The sequence below is a fragment of the Gekko japonicus genome, unplaced genomic scaffold (genome assembly GCF_001447785.1).
Source record: "Gekko japonicus isolate JY-2015 unplaced genomic scaffold, Gekko_japonicus_V1.1 scaffold1331, whole genome shotgun sequence".
NCBI lineage: Eukaryota > Metazoa > Chordata > Lepidosauria > Squamata > Gekkonidae > Gekko > Gekko japonicus.
The window spans coordinates 406,627-422,609 of record NW_015163128.1 but is presented as its reverse complement, the minus strand read 5'-3'; the positions used below and the strand labels follow the sequence as shown (position 1 = coordinate 422,609).

Below are 15,983 nucleotides of genomic sequence, written 5' to 3'. Positions count from 1 at the left end.
TTGCATATTAGGCGACACACCCCTACTGTAGCCAATCCTCCAAGAGCGTACAGAGCTCTTCTTACTGGGGCTACTGTAAGCTCTTGGAGGATTGGCTACACTAGGGGTGTGTGGCCTAATATGCAAAGGAGCTCCTGCTACCAGTAGAGCCGTGATCTTTCCCTGATGATAGATGCTTCCATCTCAGGGTAAGGAGCCCACTGTGACAAGCTATAGCTGAGCAGGATATAGACCCCTCCCTCACACACACACACACAAACACACACCCCTGCTCTCCACATCAATGTTTTTAGAACTCAGGGCAGTAGGATACGCCCCGTCAGCTTGCATCACGTTAATGAGCGGGGGAAATCTGCACGTCTGTACTAAGAGCACCACAACCAGGCACTACACAAACAGGTGGTGGTGGGGATATCTCTGGATTTATGCTGTGAGTCTTCCCTGATATGGGAATGGCCCATCTACCGGGGGAGGACAATGGTTTGGCAGAAGCCTTGAGAGATGCCTCCTGGAGGAGTCACGAATGGTCACTTTCCACCAAATTTGTCCTCCCTCTTTTTTCTTCCTGGGGGACCCCTTCCGTAGACGTTTTAGCTACCATCCTCAGCACAAAAAAGAAAAAAATTGGTTCCCATGCCAGGAAGGATTCATAACGCGTAGGAGATGTTTTTCAACACCTTTGGCAGAGCACCCTCTTCTGTGCCTTCTCCCTTCTACCCCTCATTACTCAGCCCCTCAACAAGACGCTATGAGTTGGAACCACAGCCATCTTGGTAGCCCCTTACTGGCCGAGACAGAGCTGGTTAACCACCCTTTGTCTGGTAGCCAAGGGCAGGACACAGTCCTTTCCCCACGCTTCTGACCTCCTCCACATCAGGGAAATCTACCACCACTGTCTCCGCAGACTCAACCTAACTGCTTGGTTTGTCCAGCCAAAATAGGAGAATATTCTCATGAAATATGGGATATCCTACTTGAAGGTTAAAAAAAATCTTCCACAAGAAAAGAGAGCCAGTTTGGTGTAGTGGTTAAGTGCGCAGACTCTGATCTGGGAGAGCCGGGTTTGATTCCCCACTCCTCCACTTGCACCTGCTGATGTGACCTTGGGTCAGTCACAGTTCTGATAAGAGCTGTTCTTGAAAAAGAGCAGTTTCTGTCAAGAGCTCTCCTTCTACCTTTAGGTCAGTTCGGTGTCGTGGTTAAGTGCGCGGACTCTAATCTGGGAGAACCTGGTTTGATTCCCGACTCCTCCTCCACTTGCACCTGGCTGGATGACCTTGGGCAAGCCACAGTTCTGATAAGAGCTGTTCTTGAAAAAGAGCAGTTTCTGTCAGAGCTCTCTCAGCTCCGCCGACCTCACAGGGTGTCTGTTGTGGGGAGGGGAAGGGGAAGGAGTTTGTAAGCCGCTCTGAGACTCCTTTGGGTAGTGAAGGGCCGGAGGGTATAAATCCAATCTCTTCCTCTTCTTCATTTAAATGGGGGGAGTTCCTGGAGGTGGGCATGGGGTGGGCAAGGACCTCTCGGCTATTTTTGATTACCTGGTATCCCTTAAGGCCAGAGTTCTGGCCGATTCCTCCGCAAGTTCCCCTTTGCTGCAATCTCAGCTTTTCATGCCGCCACCTTAGCAAAGGTGGTGTTTCTGGTGAGCTCTCTGGACTTCTGTTTAGATCCTCTTTCCGTTGTTGGCTTCAGGGAACTGAGGGAGGGAGGCATTCTCTCACCCCTTTATATAGGTGCTAAAGGATGGGGAAGCGCCTCGTACTGTCAGGAGTTTTTGGAACGGCCATGGCAGGCTTGTGCAATCGCAGTTCCCCGGGTGTGTCTGTGCAGAAGAACACTCGATGAACATCCTGTTTTCTCCGATTAAAACTGCCTGTTCTCTTGAAGGACTGTCAACTAAATCCGTGCTTTTCGTTCCCTTGCTCAGAACCTCCGACCTGCTCCCCTGATCAGTTCACATGTGCAACTGGAGAGATCGACTGCATCCCTATGGCCTGGCGATGCGATGGATTCTCTGAATGTGACGATCGGAGTGACGAGGATAGCTGTCCAATATGCTCAGCGGCCCAGTTTCAGTGTGAGAAAGGGCAGTGCATTGATGCCCGGTTGAGATGTAATGGAGAAATAGACTGCCAGGATAAATCCGATGAAGCAGACTGTGAGAGTAAGATCAGTTATTTTAACCTTCTGGGGTACGATGCTAGACGATGACTAATGGCATTTCCACACATTCCTGGGATCAGTTACTACACTGAACACAAAGTGCACATAGGTAAAGGTAAAGGTGTCCCTTGCTCGAAAGCCAGTCGAATCCGACTCTAGGGTTGCAGTGCTCATCTCCGTTTCAAAGCCGAAGAGCCAGCGCTGTCCGAAGACGTTTCCGTGGTCATGTGGCCGGCATGACTAAACACCGAGGCGCACGGAACGCTGTTCCCTTCCCACCGAAGCGGTACCTATTTATCTACTTGCAATTTCTTGCTTTCGAACTGCTAGGTTGGCAGGAGCTGGAACTAGAGACGGGAGCTCACTCCGTCATGCGGCACCCTGGGTCTTGGAACTGCTGAACTACCGACCTTCCACAGCCTGCAGTTCAGCGTCTGAACCACTTGAGCCACCGCAGCTCCTAAAGTGCACATAGAAATAGTCTATTCAAAAAGTTCTTGCTGTTGGTCGCTTTTAGAGCTACCGTTACTGTCTTGCCACAGCAGTAGTTCTGCCTCCCAGCCTGATCCCACTACATGTTGTGGGTTGGGTGAGTAGTGTGCTCGTGATTCAGCGCCCATGCACAAATCCATTCATTTGGAAGTGGTACAAGAGAGCCCAAACGGGCCATTTTTGCTTCCCTACCTTTTCAGAGACCTCCTGAGATACTTTTCTTGGGGGTTATCTCTTGGGGGATCGTGCTGCAATGAGCATTGCTTTTGGATCGGTCGGGGGGGTCAAGCATTGAACGTGGCTGGCAGTGGTCCGCCTACCTCGCTTACTCATAACCAACCAGCCAGGGTTCAGAAGTCTTTTCTTTTCTCTCTGGGTCCTTTAGCCACAAACAGGTGCAATCCCTTTTACTTGTTCCTTAGGAATGTCAATAGGTGTATGTATTATCTATTCATGAGCAAATCATTATAAAATGGGAAGTGAGCAAGTTGGCTGTGGAATCAGGAGGAGCTGCTTCAACCTTTAACTTCACGGTGCTTGTTAAAAGGACTGCTGCTGGTTAATTTCTACTGGTTATCCATTTCACTATGTCATTGCTTTTGCATGCCAGCACTTCATACAGTGGAGCTGCGGTGGCTCAAGTGGTTAAGAGGCTGAACTGCAGGCTGTGGAAGGTCGGTAGTTCAGCAGTTCGAGACCCGAGTGTGCCGCATGGCGGAGTGAGCTCCCGTCTCTAGTTCCAGCTCCTGCCAACCTAGCAGTTCGAAAGCAAGACATTGCAAGTGGATAAATAGGGACCGCTTCGGTGGGAAGGGAACAGCGTTCCATGCGGCCTTGGTGTTTAGTCATGCCGGCCACATGACCACAGAAATGTCTTCAGACAGCGCTGGCTCTTCGGCTTGGAAACGGAGATGAGCACCGCAACCCTAGAGTCGGACTCGACTGGCTTTCGAGCAAGGGAACTTTTACCTTTTTCCTTCATACAGTATGAACTACTGGTGTATTACTGACAACTTTTCTCTTCAGAATCTGACAACAAAACAATTGTTTTTTGACTTTATATTTTTTAAAAGTTCTCTAATGCCCTGTTAATGGTCTTTTCACTATTTGATTTATGCTGAGAATGAAATGTATGTTCTCTTACAGTGATTTGTCTTCCAAATCAGTTCCGATGTGCCAGTGGCCAGTGTATCCCCACAAAACAGCAATGCGACTCATTTCCAGATTGCATTGATGGTTCTGATGAACTTGCATGTGGTAAGGACCTTCTTCTTTTTAAAATTATGTTTCCATCCAGATACAGATGATTCATTCTAGAATGTCTCTTTGAAAAATTACCCCTAAATCTAGAAAAGTAAACCCGTTTTTGTACAACTGAAAGAAGAGAAATCCGCAGCTATAAGATCAGCCAGCAATGGGGTTTCTCTTGGCCATCTGTGGGCTTTCCAGAGTGGGACTTTCCTGGCTCCATCTGTAGCAAGACCACTGAGCCCCCTGAAATTTTGTTCCTGGGAGGGAAGTGGACCAATAGCAGAAGTGGCAAAGTTGATCGAGTCAGGAATCAGTGGAATTCGGAGGTGGGAATCAATGGGAACTGCCTTCCCCTGCTCCACAAATTGAAATACCATCATATCAGAGATATGTGGATCCATTCTCATATACCTAAATGCAGGGCTTTTTTTGTAGAAAAAGCCCAGCAGGAACTCATTAGCATATCAGGCCACACCCCTGATAGCACAGCTCATTGGCATATTAGGCCACACCCCACATGCTACCAGAAGTGTGCTCATCCAGCCACACCCACCTTTCCCTTCTTATTCGGTTTACCTTGTTTGTTGTCAAAACCCAGGGCCTTTTTTTGTAGCAGGGACTCCTTTGCATGTTAGGCCACACACCCCTAATGTATCCAGTCCTAATGAGTTTCTGATGTTGGGTGTGGCCTATTATGCTAATGAGTTCCTGCTGGGCGTGGCCAACTTGGAAGCCAGCCGGAACTCCGTTCCTGTGCGTTCCTGCCCCAAAATACCCCTGCCTAAATGTGCTCTGTCAAAAGGAATTTGTTCATGCCGTGGCTCATTGGAAAGGCAAAAGAATAAGCTATAATTGTCTAATATACTTCAGGTGACTATCTGGATTAGGTAAAGCGCTATATGCCATAAAATTATTATAAATGTGGGGAAACTTGACTTTTTATAATTTGTGTAATGGATAGAGGTAACATTAGTAAGGGAGTTTATTAGCTTTCCAACAGTACTTTAAGATTTGAAATTGGTCACTTGTAGTAGAGACATCACCCTGCCAACAAAAGTCCGCATGGTCAAAGCAATGGTATTCCCAGTAGTCATGTATGGCTGCGAGAGTTGGACTATAAGGAAGGCCAAGCGCCGAAGAATAGATTCTTTTGAACTATGGTGCTGGAGAAGACTCTTGAGAGTCCCTTGGACTGCAAGAAGATCCAATCAGTCAATCCTAAAAGTAATCAACCCTGACTGTTCCCTGGAAGGCCAGATAATGAAACTGAAGCTCAAATACTTTGGCCACCCAATGAGAAGGGAGAAGACCCTGGAGAAGACCCTGATGCTGGGAAAGATTGAAGGTCAAAGAAGACGGGGATGGCAAAGGATGAGATGGTTAGACAGTGTCATAGATGCAACGGACATGAAATTGAGCCAACTTCAGGGGACGGCGGAAGACAGGAAGGCCTGGCATGATCTGGTCCATGGGGTCGCGAAGAGCCAGACTCGACTGTGCGACTGAACAACAACAAAAGGGATGGGCATGAACCAGCTCACAAACTAAAGTTCATGATGAATTTTGTCTGGTTCGTGGTTTGCAAAGCAAAGTTCATGGCAGGGCAACCGGCAGGGGCATATTGAGGCGTAAACTTAATAAATATGCCACAGACTGACTACAGTTTTTTTCTAGAGTCTTTCACAACAGTCTTGGACATTTCCCCCTTCTTTTCTTTCTTTTCCAGCAAAAAGTAAATCCTCTTCAGATGAATCTCAACCTCACAGTAGTGCCATTGGGCCTGTCATTGGTATCATTCTGTCTCTTTTTGTCATGGGAGGAATGTACTTTGTTTGCCAGCGCGTGGTATGTCAGCGCTATGCTGGGCCAAATGGACCTTTCCCACATGAATATGTCAGCGGTACACCTCATGTCCCATTAAATTTTATTGCTCCAGGAAGTTCTCAACATGGCACTTTCACAGGTAAGGTCCCTGCATCTGAATATTAGTGGTAATATTCCTTGTATGTATTTATTTTATAACATGTCAAAAAGCTGCTTGATTATGCTATATGGCAAGGGTGGGCAAACTGTGGCTCGGGAGCCACATGTGGCTGTTTCACACATATTGTGCGGCTCCCGGCAGGGCAGCTGGGAAAGCAAAGGGGAAGCATGCCTCCCGAATTCGTCTTCCCTTCCCCAGCCAGTGCTTCCCTCCCTAGGTAGGCTTGAGGTGCAGGGGAGCAGAGAAAGAAAGCAACTTTAAATGTGTTCTCAAAGACACAAACACCTGCCAGCCGGCTTGGAGAAGGCATTTGTCTCTTTAAATCCCTTCTCCAAGACAAGCCAGCCGGGGGGGAGGGGGGGCTTGGAAGACACATTTAAAGTTAAAGTTGCTTTCTTTCCACCTCTCCCTCCCTCCCCCCATCTATTTGCTTCTTTCTCCCTCCCCCCCTCCCCATATAAAGTTAAATGTGTTCTCCAAGCCCCGCCACACCAGCCAGCTGGCTTGGCTCAGAAAAGGCATTTGTCTCTTTAAATCCCTTTTCCAAGCCAAGCCTCCGTGGCAGCAGGGCGCTTGGAGAACACATTTAGTGTTAAAGGTGTTCGCCAAGCCCCCGCCCAACAGCTTGTAGGCAGCATTTGTCTCTTTAAATCCCTTTGCCAAGCCAGTTGGCATGGGGCATGGGGGGGGTTGGAGAACACAAGTCAAAGTTGCTTTCTTCCACCTCTCTCTCCCTCCTTCCCTCCCCATTTATTTGCTTTCTTTCCACCTCTCTCTCTTCCCCTTTGTCCCTCCCTCCCCTATCTATTTGCTTTCTTTCCACCTTTCTCTCTCTCTCTTTGTCTCTTCCTCTCCCTTCTTTCTTCCCCCTCCTTCAACTATTTGCTTTCTTTGTTTCTCTCTCTCTTCCTTCCTCCCCCTCCCCAATCTACTTGCTTTCATTGTTTGTTTCTTTATATATTTCTTCCTTCCTTCCACCCTCCTTCCCCCTCCCTCCCACCATGTATTTGCTTTCTTTATTTCTCTCTGTGTCTTTCTTTCCACCTCTTTCATTCTTTCTTTCCACCTCTCTCTTTCTCACTCTCTTAGACGATTAATATCATTAGCGAACAAATATAATTGGACAAATAAATATCATCAACAAGATGTGTTTTTACCCTTTTTTATTTTGGCAGTCTCATTTAATGTTAATAAAAAGCAAATGTGCACATTTTCCAATAAAAATGTGTGTGAAATATTTGTCCACTAGGAGTAAGGCCCATTGTGAGAAGAAATACAAAGAGCTCTAGAAGGAAGCTCCAGCTGAGTGTCCCCGCTGTGGCTGGTGGGGCAGCAGAGGGAAGGGGAAAATAGAGGGAGGCAAGCCATGTTTATTTCCTTCTGCTTAGCTATAAGGCAGGGCTGTCCCAAGTCATTTTGCTGCCCCAAGTCGGTAGTATGGGAGGACAGCCTCATGGTAACAGGTATGGTTCCCTCCCTCCCTGACTTATGTTGATTTGGGGTTATGCAGTGGCAGCTAAGGCAGAAAAGCACTTCCTCCTCTGTCAGGTCTGGAAAGCAGTTCCATAGCCAGATACAGGGTTGCCAACTCTGGGTTGGGAAATACCTGTAGATTTGAGAAGTAGAGCCTGGGGAGGGCAGGGTTCAGGGTGTGGAGGGGCCTCAGCAGGGTATAATTCCATAGAGTCCATGACCCAAATTAGCCATTCTCTCCAGGAGAACTGATCTTGGAGATCTCCAGGTGCTGCCTGGAGGCTGGCAATACTAAGGGGAGGGCCAGACCTGTAGATTTGAGGGATAGAGCCTGGGGAGGGCAGGGTTTGGGGTGTGGAGGGACCTCAGCAGGGTATAATGCCATAGAGTCCATGGCCCAAAGCAGCCATTCTCTCCAGGAGAACTGATCTTGGAGATCTCCAGGTGCTGCCTTTAGGCTGGCAATACTAAGGGGAGGGCCAGACCTGTAGATTTGAGCGGTGGAGCCTAGGGAGGGCAGGGTTTGGGGTGTGGAGGGACTTCAGCAGGGTATAATGCCATAGAGTCCATTGCCCAAAGCAGCCATTCAGGAGAACTGATCTTGGAGATCTCCAGGTGCTGCCTGGAGGCTGGCAATACTAAGGGGAGGGCCAGACTCTGTAGATTTGAGGGGTAGAGCCTGGGGAGGGCAGGGTTTGGGGTGCGGAGGGACCTCAGCAGAGTATAATGCCATAGAGTCCACTGCCCAAAGCAGTCGTTGTAATAGCTGGGAATAGCTGGGAAATTTTCTGTAGGGGAAATGATGTGCTGTGGCTGGGGAAAACGGTGATTTCTGGGAGATCTCCAGGCCTCACAGGGAGATTGGCAACTCCAGTGACCATTTAAGGGAAGATTGGGATATGTATTTTGGCAACTCCAGTGACTGTTTAAGGGGAAATTGGGATATGTATTTTACCTCAGGACACATTCAATGACTCCCAGCAGCAACAACAAATTGGCAAAGGCCAATCAGGCCGCATATGCAAATGATCTCTGTGTTCTGACTGGCTTTTGGGGGGAGAGGAACAGCAAACTGTTTAGAATACTGGAGGCGAGACTCCGGCAACGCAGCCAGTGGATAGGGACAGCTTCTGAGTGACAGATCAGGGAGTCAACTGATTTGGGAGTGTGTGGAATGTTCAGGAGAGTCCATGACCAAAACAAAATTATTATATAGAGAGATGTGTTGTGGCTCTCAAACGTCTGATGTTTATTCTGTGTGGCTCTAACATTAAGTAGGTTTGGCCACCCCTGCTATATGGCTACTGTAATGTATTGCTGCTTTCTGAGAGCGTTTCCCAGTGTTTTGGTGGGATATGCTTAACTGACCAATGAAGGGCAAATGTTTGAAGCTGTTTGCTCTTGTATTCAGAGTTCTGGATCAAAGTCATGACATCGATATAGAATCCTTATAATCATATCATCTTTGTCTTTGTTCTTTGAGTGTATAATAAGACCATTTTCATTCATCATTGCTCCAGTCCAGAGTTATATGGGTTGTCTAGTGCATGCATAGCACTCCCATATATGAAGACTGTGTCACTTACTTCATTGCCTAGTGACCATGGTATACTCATCCTGTTGCAAATATGGAAATGTCCTTTCTGTTTGAACAGGCAAGCCCATGTGCCTATCTGAATGCTCATATATGCAAAAAGTAAATAGGCATTCTGGTGCTCACACTCACTCTTCTAGTATCTTTATACTTGCTCCTTACCCAGCCCATCTCATATAGATTATAACTATGCTTTTAAAATATCTATTTCCTTCAGCTTAATATCTTTATTTCACGTGTGGAATATGTCCTAGGACTAGGAGAACCTTGCTCGCTCTATCCATAAATTCAGTAAAGATATTTTTAAAGCTTTAAGGATTTGTATTTGTGGTCTAGCAATTAGGGGTATGTGTAACAGAATTCCCAAGCCAGATATATACATGGAAATCACTGTTTGAGGGCATTACCATGATTTTCTGGAATTGTATTTGGAATCCAGCATTCTTAGTAAAATAAAACTATCCTCCCCAAAGAAATCCATGTTATTTCCAAGTTTGAGTGGTGCTAGCTTGCTACAGCATGTGCTCATGTTTTTCTTTGATTCTGCTGATTTCTCAAGTGATGGCATGTCTTCCTTCCAATTGGATCCTTGTAAAGGAAGAGCACAGAGTGCTGCCAGCCAAACACCTTTGGAGGCAAGCCACACAAAAACACTGTACTCTTTCTCTCCTTGTTTTCTGGAGGGTGGAGCTCTTTTGTTCTTTGCAAGTACTGTGGCTTGGAAAAATTAGAGAGTTGGGGCAGCTTGTTCAGGGTCCTGTGGAATTCTTCCCCTTAGTCCAATTTGCTTGAAACTTGGGGGTTCTTTAGTAAACAGCGGTCACTCCACTGCAATTTTGGTATAATTTGGTTGAAAAAAGCCACTCCAGCCCCCTTGAAAAGTCCCCCATATGTCATAATAGCAGGATGTACAGGAATAACAGGGAACACTCACTGAGAAGAACAGGAGATGCCTGAAGTCCATTGAATATAAGGTGAGCCAGGAATATCAGTGGATTTGGATAGGCTCCATTGAAGTACATTACAGCACAGAAAAGATGCAATGAAAATATGGAATGGATTATGAGAAACCTCCCCTGGGGCGGGAATGACTGGCCCTGGGAGTAGAATGACTGGCCCTGGGAGTAGAATGACTGGCCCAGGGCACAGATAAGCAGCTCTGGGACTGGAATGACAGCCCCTCAGGGAACTGATTCTGGTCCCAGGAAACATCCACTCTGGCAGCTGTTGTCCCAGTCCCAGACCACCAGTTCTAGTCCCAGGGACTGTAATTCCACTCTGGAAGTTTCCATAATTGCAGACCACCAAAATGTATGGTGGGTTTGCAAAGGAAGCCATTTTCACTTTGTGAAAACAAACAGACCACAGCATAAAAGGATAGCAAATTCAGTTGAAAGGTGTAAGATTTTTTATTCTCAATGTGTTTTTTGGGGGGGTGGGATTAAATACTGTGTACAGCCGGTGCTCATCCCCTAGGCTGCTGCTTGACCACCATTTTAGGAATGAGTGGAGAGAAGTGTGGCTGTTTGGAGAGTCACCAACTTTGGGGGGGGGTCTGTAAAATTGAACCCCTTGGTTGAATCTGCTTGATAATTAGGTGTCTTTAGATTACAGAGAGGACTGTGTTTTGTGCAAACTTGGTGCCACTATCTTTATAAATAGCTGCCCCAGACTTCCAGAATTCTGGAACCACATGGATTTGAATCCTGTATTGGTAATGTCCTACTCAAAAATAAGCAATCACCGTAAAGATCCTGCCCTCCCCTACCAAATCTGAAATTATAGTGCAATTTTTGTTGGTGCACACCCCTACTGGCAATTGACCTGATTTTATATGTTACATGCAAGTGTAAAATCCTGACTATCTGTACCTTTGTTCTCCACAAAGGCATCTCATGTGGAAAATCTATGATCAGCTCCATGAGCCTCATGGGAGGAAGCAGTGGTGCCCCTCTTTATGACAGAAACCATGTAACTGGGGCCTCTTCTAGTAGCTCGTCCAGCACTAAAGCCACTTTCTATCCACAGGTAAGTTTTGAAAGCACTAGTTTCTCCCCCTCCCTCAAAATGAAGAAAGAATAAGCATGGATGCTAAGGATGAGTCAATCAAGATTGTTCTTGGACACTGATCCCTACTGATTGCAGACTAGTCTAATGCCCATTGATAATAGTGGCCACTGTCTCATGCATTTCATTGAGCAATCGTGAAACTGTTTTCAGAACAATCCCAGAGAAGTCAAAATGATCAATCAGCTTGCTAATGAGTAAACGATAGCAGATTTTGCAGCACATGTTGTTAAGATGATGACTGTTGAGCAGGGCTTTTTATTTGTAGAAAAAGTCCAGCAGGAACTCATTAGCATAATAGGCCACACCCCTGACAGTACAGATCATTAGCATATTAGGCCACACCCCATGATTTCCCTTGGCTTGCCTGGGAACCCCACGGCTGTGGGGAGCCCGGGCAAGCCGGCCCTCGGACAGGCTGGGGAAGGCATGGGGAGGCATTTAAATGCCTCCCCGAACCTTCCAGGGCCCCCCTGGCCTGCCCACCTCGGAGTCACTGGGGGGGGTCGCTCTCCAGGCCTTCCCTCTGTAGCCAGGCACGCAGAGGTTTTGGCTGTAGTGGGCGTGGCCAACTCTGAAGCCAGCCGGAACTCCGTTCCTGTGCGTTCCTGCCCAAAAATAGCCCTGCCGTTGAGAATATTCTTTTGAATTCTTGTTCTTGCTTTCCCCCCTCCTCTAAAATGCAATTACTGTGTTCTTTGTGAATTTTTGATGTTGATATTGATGATATTGAGACACTTGGTACTGTGTGCTTCCACAGGCATATGCCAGAGTGAAAAAACAAAGAGAGGTCCAGTGGAAGGGGTGTGTGTGTGATGGGGAGCTTCAAAGGTTAAACATTTAATCCACTGTTTGTTTACATTGATTCATCTTGGATCTCCGAGAACCAACTAAAATCCCCTGAACCAGATTTTCCATAAATAAAACAGCCATCATAGCACAGAAAACAAGAGCTGAAGAGAGAACTGTGATCATGTCAAGAAAGTATATTTATATCGATCCGTTCCAACCTAGGCACTTTCCTGCTAATTATGCAGGCTTGTGCATAAGGCGCAATTACTCCACCCCCAGCCAGTCCAAGCTGTTGCTGAGCAGCTCTTCAAGATCTCAGGCCTGACTTTCCCGGTCCCATTGCTTTCTTTTGTGACCTTGAGTGAGTCAACCAAAGTTTCTCATATCAAAGTTCGTTTCAGAGGGTAGCCGTGTTGTTCTGCAGTGGAAGAGCTAGAGTCTAGCAGGCAAATAAATCAGGGCAATGGCTAGCCATTAAACTCAGAAAGGAAAGAGAAAAGAGACTGATCCATTCCTTATATGATGGGGAGAAGAAGGAGATATTTCAGAAAGAAGAACTAAAGAAAATAGTGCAATATTTCTATACCCAGCTATATGGGAAAGAGCAAATATCAAAAGAAAAACAAAAGCAATACATAAAAAAGGATCTTCCTATATTATCTGAAGAAAATAGGAAATATCTCAATGACTCAATGACTCCCATCACGACAATGGAAATCGATACGAAAGCAAAATAGGGGGAAAGCACCGGGCCCGGATGGGTTACCCACAGAATACTATAAAGTGCTAGAGGATATTATTCTTCTACCATATAAGAATATGATTATGACAGTTATAGAAGAGGGGGTTTTGCCTGATTCTTGGACGGAAGCAACGATCTCATTGATACACAAAGAAGAAACAGATCCAAAAGAAGTTAAGAATTATTGTCCTATATCCTTGCTCAATTGTGATTATAATTTTTTTGCATCAGTCTTGGCCACAAGATTGAAAAAAGTAGTATCAGAATTTATACATCAAGACCAAACAGGATTTTTACTGAAAAGGCAATTAAGGAACAATGTCAGAATGGTTATGAATATACTAGAATATTATGAAGCCCATCCTGAGAAACAGATGGCTGTAGTATTTCTGGATGCAGAAAAAGCCTTCGATAATGTCAGCTGGCAATTTCTTATTGAACAGATGAAGGAAATGAAATTTGGAACTGATTTTATAAGAGCAGTTAAAGCCATAGGAAATGAAAAGAAAGCGAGGATAGCTATAAACAACCATTTGACAGATGTTATTTGGATTGAGAAATGGACAAGACAAGGATGCCTTTTGTCACCACTTCTATTTATCTTAACTTTGGAAGTTTGGACAGGAGCAGTTAGGAAAGATCCTGCGATTAAAGGAACTTCAGTTAAGAGTCATGAGTATAAACTGCAAGATTTGCAGATGATTTAGTATTTATTCTGGAAGACCCAACAGACTCATTTGTTGAATAAAATTAGAGACTATGGAGAAATGGCTGGGATGAAAATTAACTATCAAAAGACAAAGATTATAACAAAGAATATGACTTCTAACAAAAAAACAGAGTTAATTCATCTGACAGGATTTCAGTCAGAGAAAAGAGTTCAATATTTGGGAATAAATCTAACCTCAAAGTGTAGTTCTTTGGTGAAAGACAATTATCTGAAATTGTTTCAAGAAATTAAAAAAGATCTAGAAAGATGGAAAAATCTGCATTTATCCCCGATGGGAAGGATTGCAGCTTGAAAATTAATATATTGCCACGTATTATTTTCTTGTACCAGACTATTCCTGTTTGCATTAATCACTCTTTCTTTGAAAACACAAATAAACAAATATCTGAATTTATTTGGGAAGGAAAACCCCCCAGAATCAAGTTGAAAGCATCACAAGACTTTAAAGAAAATGAGGGTTTTGCTCTACCAGATTGGAGGATGTATTATAAAGCAGCCTGCCTAGTATGGATGAGATAGTGGATTTTATTGGACAATCAAAGACTTTTAGCTCTAGAGGGACATCACTTAAAGTTAGGGTGGCATGTTTTTGTTTGGTATGGGAAATACCTGTAGATTTGAGGGTTAGAGCCTGGGGAGGGCAGGGTTTGGGGTGTGGAGGGACCTCAGCAGGGTATAATGCCATAGAGTCCACTGGCCAAAGTATCCATTGTCTCCAGGAAAACTGATCTTGGTGTTCCCTTCTTGTTTTTCATGTAATTGTAAAGTTACCTTCTGATGGGCAGTTCGGGCAGCCAACTGATTTTGCCACGCACAGAATGTTGCCATGCGAAAATGCTTTTATATATAAGGACAGGAGGACAGGATAAGCCACTGGCAATAAACCAAACTGTAAAACCAGGATTTAGAGCTGGTTTGTCTCTAGAACATGTAGACCTATTTTGCAAAGTGTTTTTGGTGTAAACTGGCACGTCTGTGTGGGTGCTGTATGCTGCCTTGGTTTTTTGAACCCATGGCTATGTTGAATGTAACCGTTCCTTTTTAACCGCTGCAGATTCTCAACCCACCACCTTCGCCAGCAACTGATCGCTCCTTGTACAACACTGAAATGTTCTACTCGTCAAACATTCCTTCAACAACAAGATCTTATAGGTATCCAGCTTTTAGAGTTCTTTATCCAAAGTCAATGTCAACAAGCTGAAATGAACGTGTTTAAAAGCTTTAGCATTTTAATTTTTAAAATCTTCTTTGTTACCGTGTTTTGAGCTTTCTTGAGATGCTGAAATGCTGTATTTTCAGCTGTGGTCATCTTTTGTTTATCACTCAGTCTAAAATGTTTCTTCCAATACTGCTGTTTGGTTTTGAATTTCATAGAGTGTTAACTAGTAGGGAGACTGGGTAGGGAGACAAGCCTTTGCAGAGGTGTTCCAGTCTAACCCTGTTGAACTCAGTGGGCTGAGACTGGAGTAATGCTGTGTAGCATTGCAGAAAGTGCACGCTTCAGTATAGGAAGGCTGATTAATTGCATTGTTTCTGTTTTCCTTCTTTAGCTTTTCTAATTTTGTTTGTTTTTAAATCTGATTGTAAATCAGATTGAAAATGCAGAAAGGTGGGATAAAAACAAATATAATGTGCACGTTGCTCAGGGAAAGGCCAGACCAGATTTCAGCATTTTTCCAGACATAAATCTTCTGTGGGAGATAAACATCTTAATAAATGAAGCTGCCTTGCTCCAGATCAGACTGTTGGGTCATTTAAGCCCTTGGTATTATCTACTCGGGAGTCTCAGAGCGGCTTACAAACTCCTTTCCCTTCCCCTCCCCACAACAGACACCCTGGGAGGTAGGTGGGGCTGGGAGAGCTCTGAGAGAAACTGCTCTTTTTCAAGGACAGCTGTGCCAGAACTGTGGCTTGCCCAAGGTCATCCAGCCAGGTGCAAGCGGAGGAGTGGGGAATCAAACCCAGTTCTCCCAGATTAGAGTCCGCGCACTTAACTGTTACACCAAACCACTACACCAAACTACCATCGTTACCGCCTTCTGATTATTGGAGCTTAACCCTACTTTTGATGCGGATGCAAATAGAATGCTCTCTCTAGTGTCTGGCATCTTTTCCCCCCCTGTTGTGCACGTTTTAAAAATGCAGCTAACTCTTCGTTTATTTTCCCCCAGGCCGTATCTTATTAGGGGCATAGCTCCGCCAACAACCCCGTGCAGCACTGATGTTTGTGACAGTGACTACACCACGAGCAGATGGAAAGCGAATAAATACTACATAGATCTGAACTCAGACTCAGACCCCTACCCTCCGCCCCCTACCCCTCGCAGCCAGTACATGTCCGCCGAAGAGAGCTGCCCACCATCTCCCGCTACCGAGCGGAGTTACTTCCACCTCTACCCACCTCCACCTTCTCCTTGTACAGACTCGTCATGATTTCAGCCGAAGGGACTTTCTTTGCGTGTAAATATATTTTAAATACGAACAAAGATTTTTTTAAAGTATATATATTTTATGATCTAAAAATGGGGAGGGTACTTAACAAATGTGAATAAAAAATGGGTGGGTCTGGACTGTGAAAATTGTACAATGGAAGAATATTTATAAAGCCGTTTTTAACTTAATATCCATTCTTTTGTGCCATATTTGCCTTTGCATCGAAGTCACAAAATTAAATTGACCTCCAAAGGAGGTGGGG

General features: G+C 45.2%; 1 protein-coding gene across 1 annotated transcript in view; it reads left to right on the top strand.

Moving 5' to 3' along the window:
• LRP5 (LDL receptor related protein 5) overlaps positions 1-15,776 on the top strand; it is a gene marked incomplete at its 5' end in the record, with an annotated part of 120,917 nt that extends 105,141 nt beyond the window's left edge. Inside the window, 6 exons of the mRNA XM_015406923.1 lie at positions 1,928-2,164; positions 3,802-3,912; positions 5,633-5,869; positions 10,846-10,985; positions 14,343-14,440; positions 15,460-15,776. Coding sequence (XP_015262409.1) covers positions 1,928-2,164; positions 3,802-3,912; positions 5,633-5,869; positions 10,846-10,985; positions 14,343-14,440; positions 15,460-15,721 — 1,085 coding nt within the window. The remainder of the gene's footprint in view (positions 1-1,927; positions 2,165-3,801; positions 3,913-5,632; positions 5,870-10,845; positions 10,986-14,342; positions 14,441-15,459) is intronic.
• Between the last annotated feature and the right edge of the window lie 207 nt (positions 15,777-15,983).